Source organism: Oenanthe melanoleuca, chromosome 6 (assembly GCF_029582105.1).
Source record: "Oenanthe melanoleuca isolate GR-GAL-2019-014 chromosome 6, OMel1.0, whole genome shotgun sequence".
NCBI classification, from domain to species: domain Eukaryota; kingdom Metazoa; phylum Chordata; class Aves; order Passeriformes; family Muscicapidae; genus Oenanthe; species Oenanthe melanoleuca.
The window spans coordinates 3341957-3356183 of NC_079340.1; the positions used below are offsets into that span (position 1 = coordinate 3341957).

A 14227-nucleotide genomic window follows, 5' to 3' on the forward strand; every position below is an offset into this window, starting at 1 on the left:
CGAGACACCGCGCGCGTGGCACCGCGCCGGTACCGAGATATCAGGCGCGTGTGACCGCATTGGTACCGGTACCGAGACACCGCGCGCGCTGCACCGCGCCGGTACCGAGACACCGCGCGCGCGGCACCGCGCCGGTACCGGCACTGATACCAAGACACCACGCGCATGGCACCGCGTTGGTACCGGTACCGAGACACCGCGCGTGTGTGACCGCGCCGGTTCCGAGATATCAGGCGTGTGTGACCGTGTCGGTACCGGTACCGAGACACCGCATGCGTGGCACTGCGCTGGTACCAGTACCGAGACATCGGGCGCGTGTGACCGCATTGGTACCGGTACCGAGACACCGCACACGTGGCACTGCGCCGGTACCAGCACTGGTACTGAGACACCTCGTGTGTGGGATTGCGGTACCGGTACCGAGACACCGCGCATGTGACACCGCATCGGTACCAGCCCAGAAACACCTCACGTGCTGCCAGTACCAGCACCAGACCGAGCGCAAGCCCACGTGGGAATGCGCTGGTACCGGCACTGGCCCAGAGACACCGCTCATGTAGGGACCGCGCCGGTACCGGCACCGGACCGGGGACCCCGCACACATGAGACCGCGCCGGAAGCGGCGCAAGCAGCACGGCGCACATGGGGACCGCGCCAGTACCGGGCCGGGCTCACCGCACACGGCCTGGGACCGCGGCGGCCTGGCGCCACCGCACGCGCGGGACCACGCCGGTACCGGCGCCAGAGCCAGGACACCGAGCGCGTGGGAGCCGCGCTGGTACTGGCACCAGGGCCTGGACGCTGCGCACCACAAGCAACTAGAACCGGCACCGGCCCAGGGACACCGCACACGTGGGACCACGCCGGTACCGATACCGGCACACCATGCACGTGGGACCACGCCGGTACCGATACCGGCACACCACGCACGTGGGACCACGCCGGTACCGAGACCCCACGCACGTGGGACCACGCCGGTACCGGCACCGGCCCAGAGACACCACGCACGTGGGACTGTGCCGGTACCGGTACTGAGCCAATGCAAATGTGGAATGGCACCGGAACCCGCACCAGCCCGGAGACGCCGTGCACGTGGGACCACACCAGTACCGGAACCAGCCCGGAGACACCGTGCACGTGGGACCACACCAGTACCGGAACCAGCCCGGAGACACCGTGCACGTGGGACCACACCAGTACCGGAACCAGCCCGGAGACGCCGCACACGTGGGACCACACCAGTACCGGAACCAGCCCGGAGACGCCGTGCACGTGGGACCACACCGGTACCAGAAGCGGCCCGGAGACGCCGTGCACGTGGGACCACACCGGTACCGGCACCGGCCCAGAGACGCCGCACACGTGGGACCGCGCCAGTACTGGTACCGAGCCAATGCACATGTGGGACTATGCCGGCACCAGCCCAGGGACACCGCACACGTGGGACCACGCCAGAACCAGCACTGGCCCGGAGACATCGTGCACGTGGGATCACACCGGTACCGGCCCGGAGACACCACACACGTGGGACCACGCCAGTACCAGCCCAGAGACACCGTGCACGTGGGACCACACCGGTACCGGTACCGGCCCGGAGACACCGTGTACGTGGGACCACACCGGTACCGGCACCAGCCCGGAGACACCGTGCACGTGGGACCACACCAGTACCGGTACCGGCCCGGAGACACCGTGCACGTGGGACCACACCGGTACCGGTACCGGCCCGGAGACACCGTGCACGTGGGACCACACCGGTACCGGTACCGGCCCGGAGACACCGTGCACGTGGGACCACACCGGTACCGGTACCGGCCCGGAGACACCGTGTACGTGGGACCACACCGGTACCGGCACCAGCCCGGAGACACCGTGCACGTGGGACCACACCAGTACCGGTACCGGCCCGGAGACACCGTGCACGTGGGACCACACCAGTACCGGTACCGGCCCGGAGACACCGTGCACGTGGGACTGCACCAGTACCGGTATCGAGCCAATGCACATGTGGGACTATGCCGGCACCAGCCCAGGGACACCGCACACGTGGGACTGTACCGGCACCGATCCAGAAACACCGCACACGTGGGACCACGCCAGAACCAGCACCGGCCAGGAGACACCGTGCACGTGGGACCACGCCAGTACCGGTACCGGCCCGGAGACACCGTGCACGTGGGACCACACCAGTACCGGTACCGGCCCGGAGACACCGTGCACGTGGGACCACACCAGTACCGGCCCAGAGACACCGTGCACGTGGGACCACACCGGTACCGGTACCGGCCCGGAGACACCGCGCACGTGGGTTCACGCCGGTACCGGCCTGGAGACACTGGGCACGTGGTACCACACCAGTACTGGCCCGGCGACACCGTGCACATGGGACTACACCAAGACCGGTACCGGCCCGGAGACACTGAACACTTGGGGACCACGCCGGGGCCGGTTCCTGGGGCTGGGAACTGCCCCCGGGACAGCAGGGACTGTGGGAAGCCTGGCCTCAGAGCGGTGTTTTTGGATTAAAAGTTGCCAGAAAAAGGGCTAAAACACCGGGGTGCTGCCTGCTGCCTTCTGGGATTCCATAAATAAACTGCTTATTTATTGATTACAGCGATTAGAGAGATTTCCCCCGGTACCCAGAGTCTCAGCTCAGCTCCCACCGCCTTGCCAAGACAAAACCTGGGGTGCTCTGCGTTTTGGGGGGTGCTGAGATGCAGCACGTCTCACAGGAGAAGCAAACAATGCCATGAGGTGGATTTAGTGGTTTCCAGTCCAGCTGTGGACACAGATGTGTCCCCACAGCTGACAGCACCGCCAGCACTGGGCAGGAAGAAGGCCAGATTTTAGTGGAACTATCCGTCAAAAAATAAGCCTTCCCTTCCTCTCCTCTTGGTGGCCTTCCAACAGAAATACAACTCCTACAACTAGCAGGAAACACTGGAATGATAGCCAAGCTTCTAGCATCCAGTTAAAGCCCCGTTATCCAAAGAGTCCCTAACATCTAGCCAGAGATTTAACAGCAGCTTCTAGAGATTTGGCAAAACCTCACACGCTCTAGAGGCACTGTCAGATTTCTTTCAAGAAGCGAGATCTGCTGCTTTCTCATCCTATTTTGCACTCTCCAGGTATTTTTAGGAAGTGAGGTGGGCAGTGAGGAGCACCAACAAGTTGATCAGCATGGGGCTGAAGGCTGGGGAAAAGCCAGATTTGGGTAGTTTGCATCTAAAATTTAATGATGGGGGGAAGGCTACTCATTAGCTTTCTCTTTAAAGAAGTGGTTTGTCTTTCCCTAAGCTTGTCCTAAAAAAAGGACTCTTTTTTTTTTTTTTTCTTTCCAAGAAGTTCCTTGTGGCTTGACCACAAGTTTTCCATGTGGATTTTCCCCTTTCATGTGTTTAAAGCAATTAACAGTTGTTTTACAATTGCTAATCAGCTGCTAGGGATTCTAATGCTCATTTCTGCTTATCTGGGGGCAACTGCAGAGACACAAAACAGAAAGATAAAGCAAGATTAGTAGTATAACCATTATTAGCCTGGAATTACATTTTCCAGCCACTTTTATGGCTTGGAAAAATCTTTTATCAGCTCCTAACCCCAACATGAGTATTTTACAAACCCAGATTTAAAAAAACAATAATTTTAGCAACACAGGACCAAAGATTTACCTTGATGTTGTCCATGTAAGAGATGATGTTCCTCCTGCCTGTGTCCTCTTTGCCTGCTCCTTTGGTTTGCTCCTACTGCATCAGGAGAGTTTCTGGGATTCAATTCCTCTGGGGCCCTGCCAAAGCTCAGATTGTTAAACTACAGAAAGCCATCAGAGATTAATTTTTGTGTCCAGGCCCTCACTTCCCTCCCAGGATTGCTCCCAGCAAGGGGTACTGAAAGAGATGGAGAGGCTGTCCCAAGACTTGATGTCCCAAGTATCTCCACCAGCTGCTTCCCTCCAAAGCCAGCTCTTGCAAGATCTGTATCTGGGGGCAGTTAGGGTCAATAAATCTGTTGGTTTGTTTTAACAGCAGGGTGGATACTTCCCTTAGAGATTATATTTCAATCCTTTATCTTATTAAGGGAAGATGTGTTTTGTCCATTAATCCAATTAGCTTGGTGGATTAATAAGACTGGGCTTGCTCTGTTTCAGGAAGCATAAAAATAGCAGTCAAGCATAATTAAACCTAAACTTGTGAGTAACTCTGGTAACAAGAGTACTATTGCCCTGGACATTCTGTTTATTATTTTTACAAGCTATGCTCTCAAATAACATGACGTGAATTCTCGATTAGAACGGCCCAATTCATGACCAAAAAGCAACAAGCTGCCCTGAAAACATTTACTTTTTTGTATGTTTATAAAATTCTCTTTGTGCTAAATATAGTCAGGTAGGCTCCAACCCAGAATAATGTTTTCAATACTGGAGAGGAATCTGCTCCCTTGCAAAGGAATGAAAGTAATTTGTCATTATTCTGACGTGCCCTGGCACAGGGTGCTTGCTCTCTGATCAGAGCTGGTCACTGACAAATCCAGCTGTGGGTATTTGTGGGTATCCAGCTGTCAGGAGAATTAATCCACAAACACCAGAGGTTGATGTCCAAAAAGGAGACAGAGGAGTCCTTTTGCTTTATTCCAATAAAGGGAGAGGCCATGGGGCATTCCCCTGGGATCTCTCAAATTTTTGGAGGACTCAGCCTCCTTTTTATCCCATTTTCCCATCTGCATTTCCGTCTCTCTTTCCCCATTGCTGAGGTACTTGCGAGGCACAGACTTCCCAAAACACCTGACACCTGAGATTCCACTCTAATGTACAGCCCTCCCTTTTAATTTTTAATTCTTATAGAATTCATAGTTTTCCCCCATTGCTTCTTTCATCTTCCAACATCCAGTTTCATTTATCAGCAAATCCACAGCTTGTTTGTAAAGGCAAATATCTTTTTCAATCCATCAATCAGTGGAATCCTTCCCATTGTTTCTTTTATCTCTCTCAGTGCTGGTTTTATCTACCAGCTTGTTTGTAAAGACAAATCCGTCATTCCTCTCACAGCTTTTGGATATATCGGGAAAAAAAAAAAAATAATAAAAGAGGAAGAAGGAGGAAAGAGAGAGAAAGCAAGGAACAGGAACAAACTGCAAAGGCGGAGCTGAACTACAATTCCCAGCGCTCCCGGTGCGGGAAGAGGACGCGGTCCCGGCGGATCCGCAGCTGGATCCTGGGGACAGCCCTGGGGACAGCGCACGGCTCCGTAAGTGCGGGATCCGCGGGCAACGCCAGCCCTGGGTGACACTGGTGACACTTCCAGAGCGAGCGGGTTCGGCTCCCGGCGGCTTCCCAAGGGACAGCGGGGAAAGGGGATCTGGGACAGAGCCACACGGCAAAGGGTCCCCGTGCCAATAGGAGCCTCTGCTGGGGCTCCTCTGGGGCTGAGCTGCGCTGGAGGGAGAGCTGAGACCCTTCCTGGCACTGCCCGTGTGGCTGGAACAAAGCAAAATAACTCCTTCCTCCGTGCAGGGTTTCACTTTCTGTGCCTGCAGAGTGAAATGTTCTCAGTGACCCCCAAGGATTGTGCCCCACAGCTCATTTTTGTCTGTAAAAAAGCAAACTAACTTCCTCCATAAAGGGCTTCTAATTCTGTGTCTGCAGAGTGAAATGTTCTCAGTGACCTCCAAGGATTGTGCCCCAAACTCCATTTTTGTCTGTAACAAAGCAAACTAACTTCCTCCATAAAGGGTTTTGCTTTCTGTGTCTGCAGTGTGAAATGTTCTCAGTGACCCCCAAGGATTGTGCCCCACAGCTCATTTTTGTCTGTAAAAAAGCAAACTAACTTCCTCCATAAAGGGCTTCTAATTCTGTGTCTGCAGAGTGAAATGTTCTCAGTGACCTCCAAGGATTGTGCCCCAAACTCCATTTTTGTCTGTAACAAAGCAAACTAACTTCCTCCATAAAGGGTTTTGCTTTCTGTGTCTGCAGTGTGAAATGTTCTCAGTGACCCTCAAGGATTCTGCCCCACAGTTCATTTTTGTCTGGAACAAAGCAAACTAACTTCTTCCTCCATGCAGGGTTTCACTTTCTGTGGCTGCAGAGTGAAATGTTCAAGTGACCCCCAAGGATTGTGCCCCACAGCTCATTTCTGTCTGTAAAAAAGGAAACTAACTTCCTCCATAAAGGGTTTTGCTTTCTGTGGCTGCAGAGTGAAATGTTCTCAATGACACCCAAGGATTCTAGCCCACAGCTCATTTTTGTCTCCCATTTCCTGACATCCTCCAGCTGAGGTCAGGCTGCAAGCTGAGACTGCCTGGGCTGAAAACATGGTGGGATTCTTTGGCACAAAAAGCTGGAGATGATCCCACATTCAGCTGCATCTGCTGTCCCCTGTCTAACTCAGGAACTCTCTTCTGCAGCTGGTATTTTGTGTTTCACTCTCTGCTGGCATCAGTGCCTTTCCCACAGATCCACTGTGTGCTGCACTAGGATGTGTGGCTGGATCAAGGCCATCACAACTGTGAAGGAAACCAGCAAAAGAGCAGCCACCTTCTGTGCCCTTTTCCCCAGGGACACAGGCATTTGGGGCAGGAAGGTCTAAAGCTCTGTAAGGCCTGTGCACACTCAGAAATGGAAACAAACCAAGATATCTTTAAGTAGTCTTAAAACTGGCCTGAAATGAAGTGTGACTGAAGTGATCATTTTAGAAAGCAGATTCTGCAGACTCTGCTGTGAGAGGGAGACTTACCTGGTTATTGCATCTTTTAAATCAAACTTAACCTGGCAGGGCTGCTGCATTACATTTTATGCCTCTTTTTTCAGGCAGAGACAGCAGCTGTAGGTGTTGGTTATGGCTGCAGTGTACCAAGCACTGCACAGGAGAGTTTCCTCCCTGCTCTGCAGGCTGCACTCCACCTATGTGAGAAAAATGAGGTGAGTTCTCATCTGATTGCTGAGTTCTGGGAGGCCAGAGCTCAGCACAAGCAGCCCTACCTAAGCCTGACCCGGGGGTTAATCCTTTACCAGTTCAGCCATCACACAGAAATGCTTTGTGAGCTCTGTAAATTATAACAGCCAAGGCCTCTCCACTCCCTTAATCACTTCTAAGAACTGCTTCTCTCAGGCTGGAGCTCTGTTAATGATTGCCTGTCCTGGCTAGAGGGCTCCTACAATACCAGGCAGGCTTGAAGTGGTGCTGCTCACCTCATTTGAAATACTGCTTCAAACAGCCTGAAAGGAGCACGTGCTCACACCCTCTTTCCAATGATTTTTTTTTTTTTCCAAACTCAGCCCCAGCCAGCTGTGCCCTAAGACTTGGTTGACTCAGCTGTGAGCATATGGAATACCTTAAATCTGACCTGCCCATTCAGCCCCCCCTGCTCTGTGCAAAATAAACACCTCCAAATAAGCAATAATCTCAACACAATCTTCAATTCAGCTCCCCAGTAATTTTCTCACTGCAGGTACTTAAATCAGTTGAAGGAAGATGACAGCCTTTGTAGACAAGCTCAGACCTCAGGAACTTTCTACCTCTTTCACAATCTCTCCCCCTTCCTGCAGAAAGTTGGGAAGAAATATTTGGTACCACAGGTCAGTGCAGCAGGTAAGAAAGAAATCAGTGCATCCACAAAGAAACACCTGGTGGATCACATAGCTGGAATGAAACAGACACACACACACATGGTATCAGGCTGATCTGCTCTGAGGTGGTCAGGTTTAAAAACATTTGGGACTGTGCCTTTTGAAGAGAGAGGGCTGACAGGATAAAAAACAAGATCTTGCTGACAAATGTCTTTGTGGTGTGATGTCGGAAAAGTTTCCTTTGAGAGACTGGTGCAGGACAAAACCAATGGGCAGCTGCTCCCAAAGCAGTACAACATTGGGACCTTAGCCTGACATGGTCTAAACTTCCTACAGCTTAGGAGGGAAGCCAGATTTTAGGTTTCTACCTGGGTGGGATCACTTGTCTGGTCCCCTTTTCCACATGGGCATTCTGCCTTGAGCCAAGATTGTTTATGCTTTGAATATATCCAGAGAGCACTAGGGTTGGATGGATTTGCTTCATCACAGCTTTCTCTTCCCTATTTTCTGTTGTTTAGAGATGAGAAGGGTTCTGGAGAAGTTCCCAGAGGCTGAGCAGTGGATGGAGAAGTCGGTGCTGATCGGTTGTTCGGATGAGCACAGACCGCACTTCGCGCTGGATTTAGGTTGGGATGGTTCCTCCTCCACTGGGTTTAGGTTGGGATGGTTCCTCCTCCACTGGATTTAGGTTGGGATGGATCCTCCTCCACTGGATTTAGGTTGGGATGGATCCTCCTCCACTGGGTTTAGGTTGGGATGGATCCTCCTCCACTGGGTTTAGGTTGGGATGGATCCTCCTCCCCTGGGTTTAGGTTGGGAAGGTTCCTCCTCCCCTGGATTTAGGTTGGGATGGATCCTCCTCCACTGGGTTTAGGTTGGGATGGATCCTCCTCCACTGGGTTTAGGTTGGGATGGATCCTCCTCCACTGGGTTTAGGTTGGGAAGGTTCCTCTTCCACCTCACTGGATTTAGGTTGGGATGGATCCTCCTCCACTGGGTTTAGGTTGGGATGGATCCTCCTCCACTGGGTTTAGGTTGGGATGGTTCCTCTTCCACCTCACTGGATTTAGGTTGGGATGGTTCCTCCCTCTGGGTTTAGGTTGGGATGGTTCCTCCTCCATCCCACTGGATTTAGGTTGGGATGGTTCCTCCTCCATCCCAATGGATTTAGGTTGGGATGGTTCCTCCTCCACTGGATTTAGGTTGGGATGGTTCCTCCTCCACCCCACTGGATTTAGGTTGGGATGGTTCCTCCTCCATCCCACTGGATTTAGGTTGGGATGGTTCCTCCTCCATCCCACTGGATTTAGGTTGGGATGGTTCCTCCTCCATCCCAATGGATTTAGGTTGGGATGGTTCCTCCTCCACTGGATTTAGGTTGGGATGGTTCCTCCTCCACCCCACTGGATTTAGGTTGGGATGGTTCCTCCTCCACCCCACTGGATTTAGGTTGGGATGGTTCCTCCTCCACCCCACTGGATTTAGGTTGGGATGGTTCCTCTTCCATCCCACCAGGTTTAGGTTGGGATGACTCCTCTTTCATCCCACCAGGTTTAGGTTGGGATGACTCCTCTTTCATCCCACCAGGTTTATGTTGGGATGACTCCTTTTCCACTGTGCCAGCACCAGTCTGATGCCCTGGGATGGAGCTGCTGCCAGGGCTGCATCCCTGATCCTTGGGAGAGCCTGTCCTGCCAGGGAGGGCTGGGTTGAGTCTCTTCAGGAGCTGTTATGATCATGGAGATCACAGTCAAGGGCTGCACTGCTGCTCCTGTGCCTGTGGGTGTTGAAATTTATGAGAACAAATTTTCTTTCTGTCTTTTTTTTTTTTTTTTTTCCTTTAACAGGAGCCTTGGATAAATCAGTCATTGAGTCAGAACTGCAGGGATCATTTACTGACCTACGAAAAGCTCTCTTTGTGGTGGACATGGAGGATTCTCCTTTGCTGGCTTCGGTATTGGGCAGGGCTTTTGTCTTTAGGGAGCTGTCATCTCTAACAACAACCCTTCTCCCACATTGTTTTATGATCTAATATTCTAGAAGTACCTGCTGTACACTTTCAGGAACCTAGATACAGACACACTATAAATTACACCATTTTGCCCACATTTGTGCTCCCAAAGGGAAGATGCAAGGGAAAGAGAAGCAGACAAGTGGCTTAAAAATTACTGCAGCAATTTATGCCATTTAGCTGAAATGTAATCCCAGTTTATCCTCAGCTCAACAATTATCAGGCAAACTGGGTACCACAAACAAACTTACACATCTTCTCTCAGAGCTGCTCTTTTAAAACCTCTCCTTTATGAGTTGCTCTTTTAAAACCTCTCCCTTAGAAGCTGATGCTCTGCAGATATCCTGTGTTTGGAAGGCCTAAGAAAAGGCCTGTCATGAGTCATAAGGAGAAATAGCTCATGTTTTCTTTCCTGCTCTATAATGTTTGTGATGCCTAAGCTATTTTTCAAGATATTCAGGGTCGGGCACTCTTTAGAATAGTCCAGTTCCCAATTATGTCCCAATAAACAGCTCTCACCCACCTCCCCTGAATACTCAAATTTAGAAGCAGGAAACACAGATTGCAGAATCTGCCACTTTTCAAAGCACTGCCCATACTTAATTTACCTTTCCGAGGCTTCCAAAGAGAATCAGAGTTTATCCCCATGACTGCACATGAAGCATTACTCAGGGAGACTGCTCTGCATTTTTAATTCCTCCAGGTGTATATGAGGTTTGTGTTCCTCTGTGTTGGCAGGCCCAGTCCCTCCTGAGGTGGCATGATTCCCACCAGTACTGCAGCAGAACTGGGCAGCCCACTCAGAAGAACCCAGCTGGCAGCAAACGTGTCTGCCACGCCAGTGGAGTCACTTACTACCCACAGGTGAGCCCCTGGCAGCAGAGGTGGGGGACACAGGGCTGGGTCACCCCTGGGGGAAGCACCAAAAGGGGTTTATGCACAGCTGGGTACCTTGTGGTTAGCCAGGGACCCTCAACCAGCAAGGAAAAGTGAAAATTTGCACTTTAGTCTGAATTTCTTGTGGTTTGTGGCAGATGTCCCCAGTGGTGATCACCCTGGTGTCAGATGGGAGCCGCTGCCTCCTCGCCCGACAGCCCTCCTTTCCCCCAGGGATGTTCACAGCTCTGTCAGGCTTCTGTGACATGGGTAAGTGGCTACTGACACAGCAGAGTGGCCTGCAGGGGGTGGGGACATCAGCCAAACCCTGCTTACAGAGGAGGATGGACACACAGGTGGTGTGTGTCCCCATCCCCAGAAGTGTTTGAGGCCAAGCTGGGTGAGATCTGGGTGACAGCCTGGTCTAGCAGAAGGTGTCCATGCAGAGAGTTAGAAAACAGCTGGATGACAATCTGGTCTAGCAGAAGGTGTCCATGCTGAGAGTTAGAACACATCTGGGTGACAGCCTGGTCTAGCAGAAGGTGACCATGCTGGTGGCAGAGGGTTAGAACTAAATGATCCTTCAATCATTAAATTAATGATCCCTTCGAACCCAAACCAGTCTGTAATTCTGTGATAGCTGGGAAAAAAACATGAAATTTAAGTAGATCAGTCTTGGCATGCAGGCAGAATTCAAAATAGCTGTTATGTATCTGAAGGGAATGGGAATCATAGGTGTCTAGCAGTTCTTCTAGTCCTTGATAATAAACATAAGCTTTAAACTTGCTGGGTTATAACCTCTGATCCTTTTACAATCCATTCTGTGGCTCATGCAGAATGCTCATCTCATTTTGGCTGAGAAGAAAAACTACAGACCTCTTGTTACAGCAGGGAAAATGACTTAAAACTAAATTGTTCTGTCCACCATCTGTATGTAGATGGTGGCCAAAAATGTGTCTGGTGCCTGTGTTTATCAGAGGTTGATGAATTTTATGGAGCACCCTGCCAGCAAGTGTTTCCAGGTCAGCACAGCTGGAGCTCCTGCCTATGGGTTTGAGCCCTGCCTATGAGATGAGCCCTGCTTATAGAGATAAGCCCTGCCTATGGGATGAGCCTTGCCTATAGGGATAAGCCCTGCCTATGGAAATGAGCTCTGCCTATGGGTTTGAGCCCTGCTTATAGGGATAAGCCCTGCCTATGGAAATGAGCTCTGCCTATGGGTTAAGCCCTGCCTATGGGGATAAGCCCTGCCTATGGAAATGAGCTCTGCCTATGGGTTAAGCCCTGCCTATGGGGATAAGCCCTGCCTATGAGGATAAGCCCTGCCTATAGGGATAAGCCCTGCCTATGGGTTTAAGCCCTGCCTATGGGAATGAGCCCTGCCTATGGGTTTAAGCCCTGCCTATGGGGATGAGCCCTGCCTATGGGATAAGCCCTGCCTATGGGGATAAGCCCTGCCTATGGGGATGAGCCCTGCCTATGGAAATGAGCCCTGCCTATGGGGATGAGCCCTGCCTATGGGGATGAGCCCTGCCTATGGGGATAAGCCCTGCCTATGGGAATGAGCCCTGCCTATGGGTTTAAGCCCTGCCTATGGGTTTAAGCCCTGCCTATGGGGATGAGCCCTGCCTATGGGGATGAGCCCTGCCTATGGGGATGAGCCCTGCCTATGGGATAAGCCCTGCCTATGGGGATGAGCCCTGCCTATGGGTTTAAGCCCTGCCTATGGGGATGAGCCCTGCCTATGGGGATGAGCCCTGCCTATGGGTTTAAGCCCTGCCTATGGAAATGAGCCCTGCCTATGGGGATGAGCCCTGCCTATGGGGATGAGCCCTGCCTATGGTATAAGCCCTGCCTATGGTATAAGCCCTGCCTATGGAAATGAGCCCTGCCTATGGGGATGAGCCCTGCCTATGGGTTTGAGCCCTGCCTATGGGGATAAGCCCTGCCTATGGAAATGAGCCCTGCCTATGGGGATGAGCCCTGCCTATGGGTTTGAGCCCTGCCTATGGGGATAAGCCCTGCCTATGGGGATAAGCCCTGCCTATGGGGATGAGCCCTGCCTATGGAAATGAGCCTTGTCTATAGGGATGAGCCCTGCCTATGGGGATGAGCCCTGCCTATGGGTTTAAGCCCTGCCTATGGGTTTGAGCCCTGCCTATGGGTTTAAGCCCTGCCTATGGAAATGAGCCCTGCCTATGGGGATGAGCCCTGCCTATGGGGATGAGCCCTGCCTATGGGTTTAAGCCCTGCCTATGGGGATGAGCCCTGCCTATGGAAATGAGCCCTGCCTATGGGTTTGAGCCCTGCCTATGGGGATGAGCCCTGCCTATGGGTTTGAGCCCTGCCTATGGGGATAAGCCCTGCCTATGGAAATGAGCCCTGCCTATGGGGATGAGCCCTGCCTATGGGTTTAAGCCCTGCCTATGGGGATAAGCCCTGCCTATGGGGATGAGCCCTGCCTATGGAAATGAGCCTTGTCTATAGGGATGAGCCCTGCCTATGGGGATGAGCCCTGCCTATGGGTTTAAGCCCTGCCTATGGAAATGAGCCCTGCCTATGGGTTTGAGCCCTGCCTATGGGGATGAGCCCTGCCTATGGGGATAAACCCTGCCTATGGGGATAAACGTGTCCCTGCCGTCCTTGCCTGACTCTGGTGGGTTCCAGGAGAGAACGTGGAGGAGGCAGTGCGGCGAGAAGTGGCCGAAGAGGTGGGGCTGGAGGTGGAGTCGCTGAGCTACTCGGCTTCCCAGCACTGGCCCTTCCCCAGCAGCTGCCTGATGATAGCCTGCCACGCCCTGGTGGCAGCCCAGCGGGCTGAGGTGAGTGCCCTGGCTCCCCTGAGCTATTCCACTGCCTGCCTCGGGCAGCAAAACCTCCTTCAGCCCACAGAATTTAGCTAGGAGAGCATCAAACCCTCTGTAAATGATATTTTCCACTGGCTTTTTCTGCAAGTGCAGAACAAACTTGGAAACAATCCCATCATCTTCTGTAGCAAGGTGCCAGATTTCACTCAGGTCACTCAGAGCCTGTATTTTAATTTTTTTCCTCTGAACTTTGCAGAAGAGGTTCCCTCACACATTTGTCATAGAAGATTCTGCCACATTAATTACTGAGCTCAGCCACTTTGCTTTGCCACCATGGAGCAGGGTTGGTTTGTGGCTTCCCTGAGGAAGCCAGCACAACAAAGTACTGGTGGGTAGGAATGTCCTTCCCTGGACTGGCATCAGAGCCTAATTCAGGCATGGATGTAGCACTCTGGAAATTCCAGCATAGGATCTCTGTGGAAACAAGAAAGGGCAAGGCACCACTGCCCACATTCCAAGCTGATTTAAGGAACTCTGAATTCTTTCCAGATCAGTATAGACAGCCTGGAACTGGAGGAAGCCCGTTGGTTTGGCCTGGAGGAAATTGTGGAGGGTCTGAAGAGACAGCCCAGCTCTTCAAAGCAAGATGATGGTAGTATTTTACCTTGGTTCCCTCCCAAACAGGCCATTGCTCACCAGCTGATCCGTGAGTGGCTGCAGCAGCAGAGTGCCCAGACTGCTTAGGCAGGGCCTCACTGACTCTGTGATCCCACCAGAACTGTGAAAGCTCAGCAGGAAAGTTTCCAGAGCCCCTGGAGGCCAGGGCTCTGTTACAGTGAGGACAGCACCACTGGGACACGCCGACCTACAGAGGTCTCTGAACTGATCTGACAGTCCCACGTGCAGTGGATCACCTCTGACATCCCATGATTTGGAGTAAATGTACAATAAAATCCTTGGTTCCAAAACATCAGA

General features: G+C 52.3%; 2 protein-coding genes across 2 annotated transcripts; both read left to right on the forward strand.

The window, feature by feature from the left end:
• Positions 1-142: 142 nt before the first annotated feature.
• LOC130255204 (uncharacterized) lies at positions 143-2606 on the forward strand. The gene is made up of 2 exons (XM_056495619.1): positions 143-1151; positions 1243-2606. The coding sequence occupies exons 1-2, from the start codon at positions 603-605 to the stop codon at positions 2524-2526; spliced, it is 1833 nt and encodes a 610-aa protein (XP_056351594.1). The 5' UTR covers positions 143-602; the 3' UTR covers positions 2527-2606.
• A 2551-nt stretch (positions 2607-5157) lies between these two features.
• Positions 5158-14227, forward strand: NUDT13 (nudix hydrolase 13). Its single transcript, XM_056495620.1, has 9 exons — positions 5158-5240; positions 6800-6910; positions 7441-7580; positions 8077-8184; positions 9406-9512; positions 10308-10433; positions 10604-10715; positions 13113-13267; positions 13802-14227. Exons 2-9 carry the CDS (start codon positions 6828-6830, stop codon positions 13994-13996), a joined length of 1026 nt encoding a protein of 341 aa, XP_056351595.1. The 5' UTR covers positions 5158-5240; positions 6800-6827; the 3' UTR covers positions 13997-14227.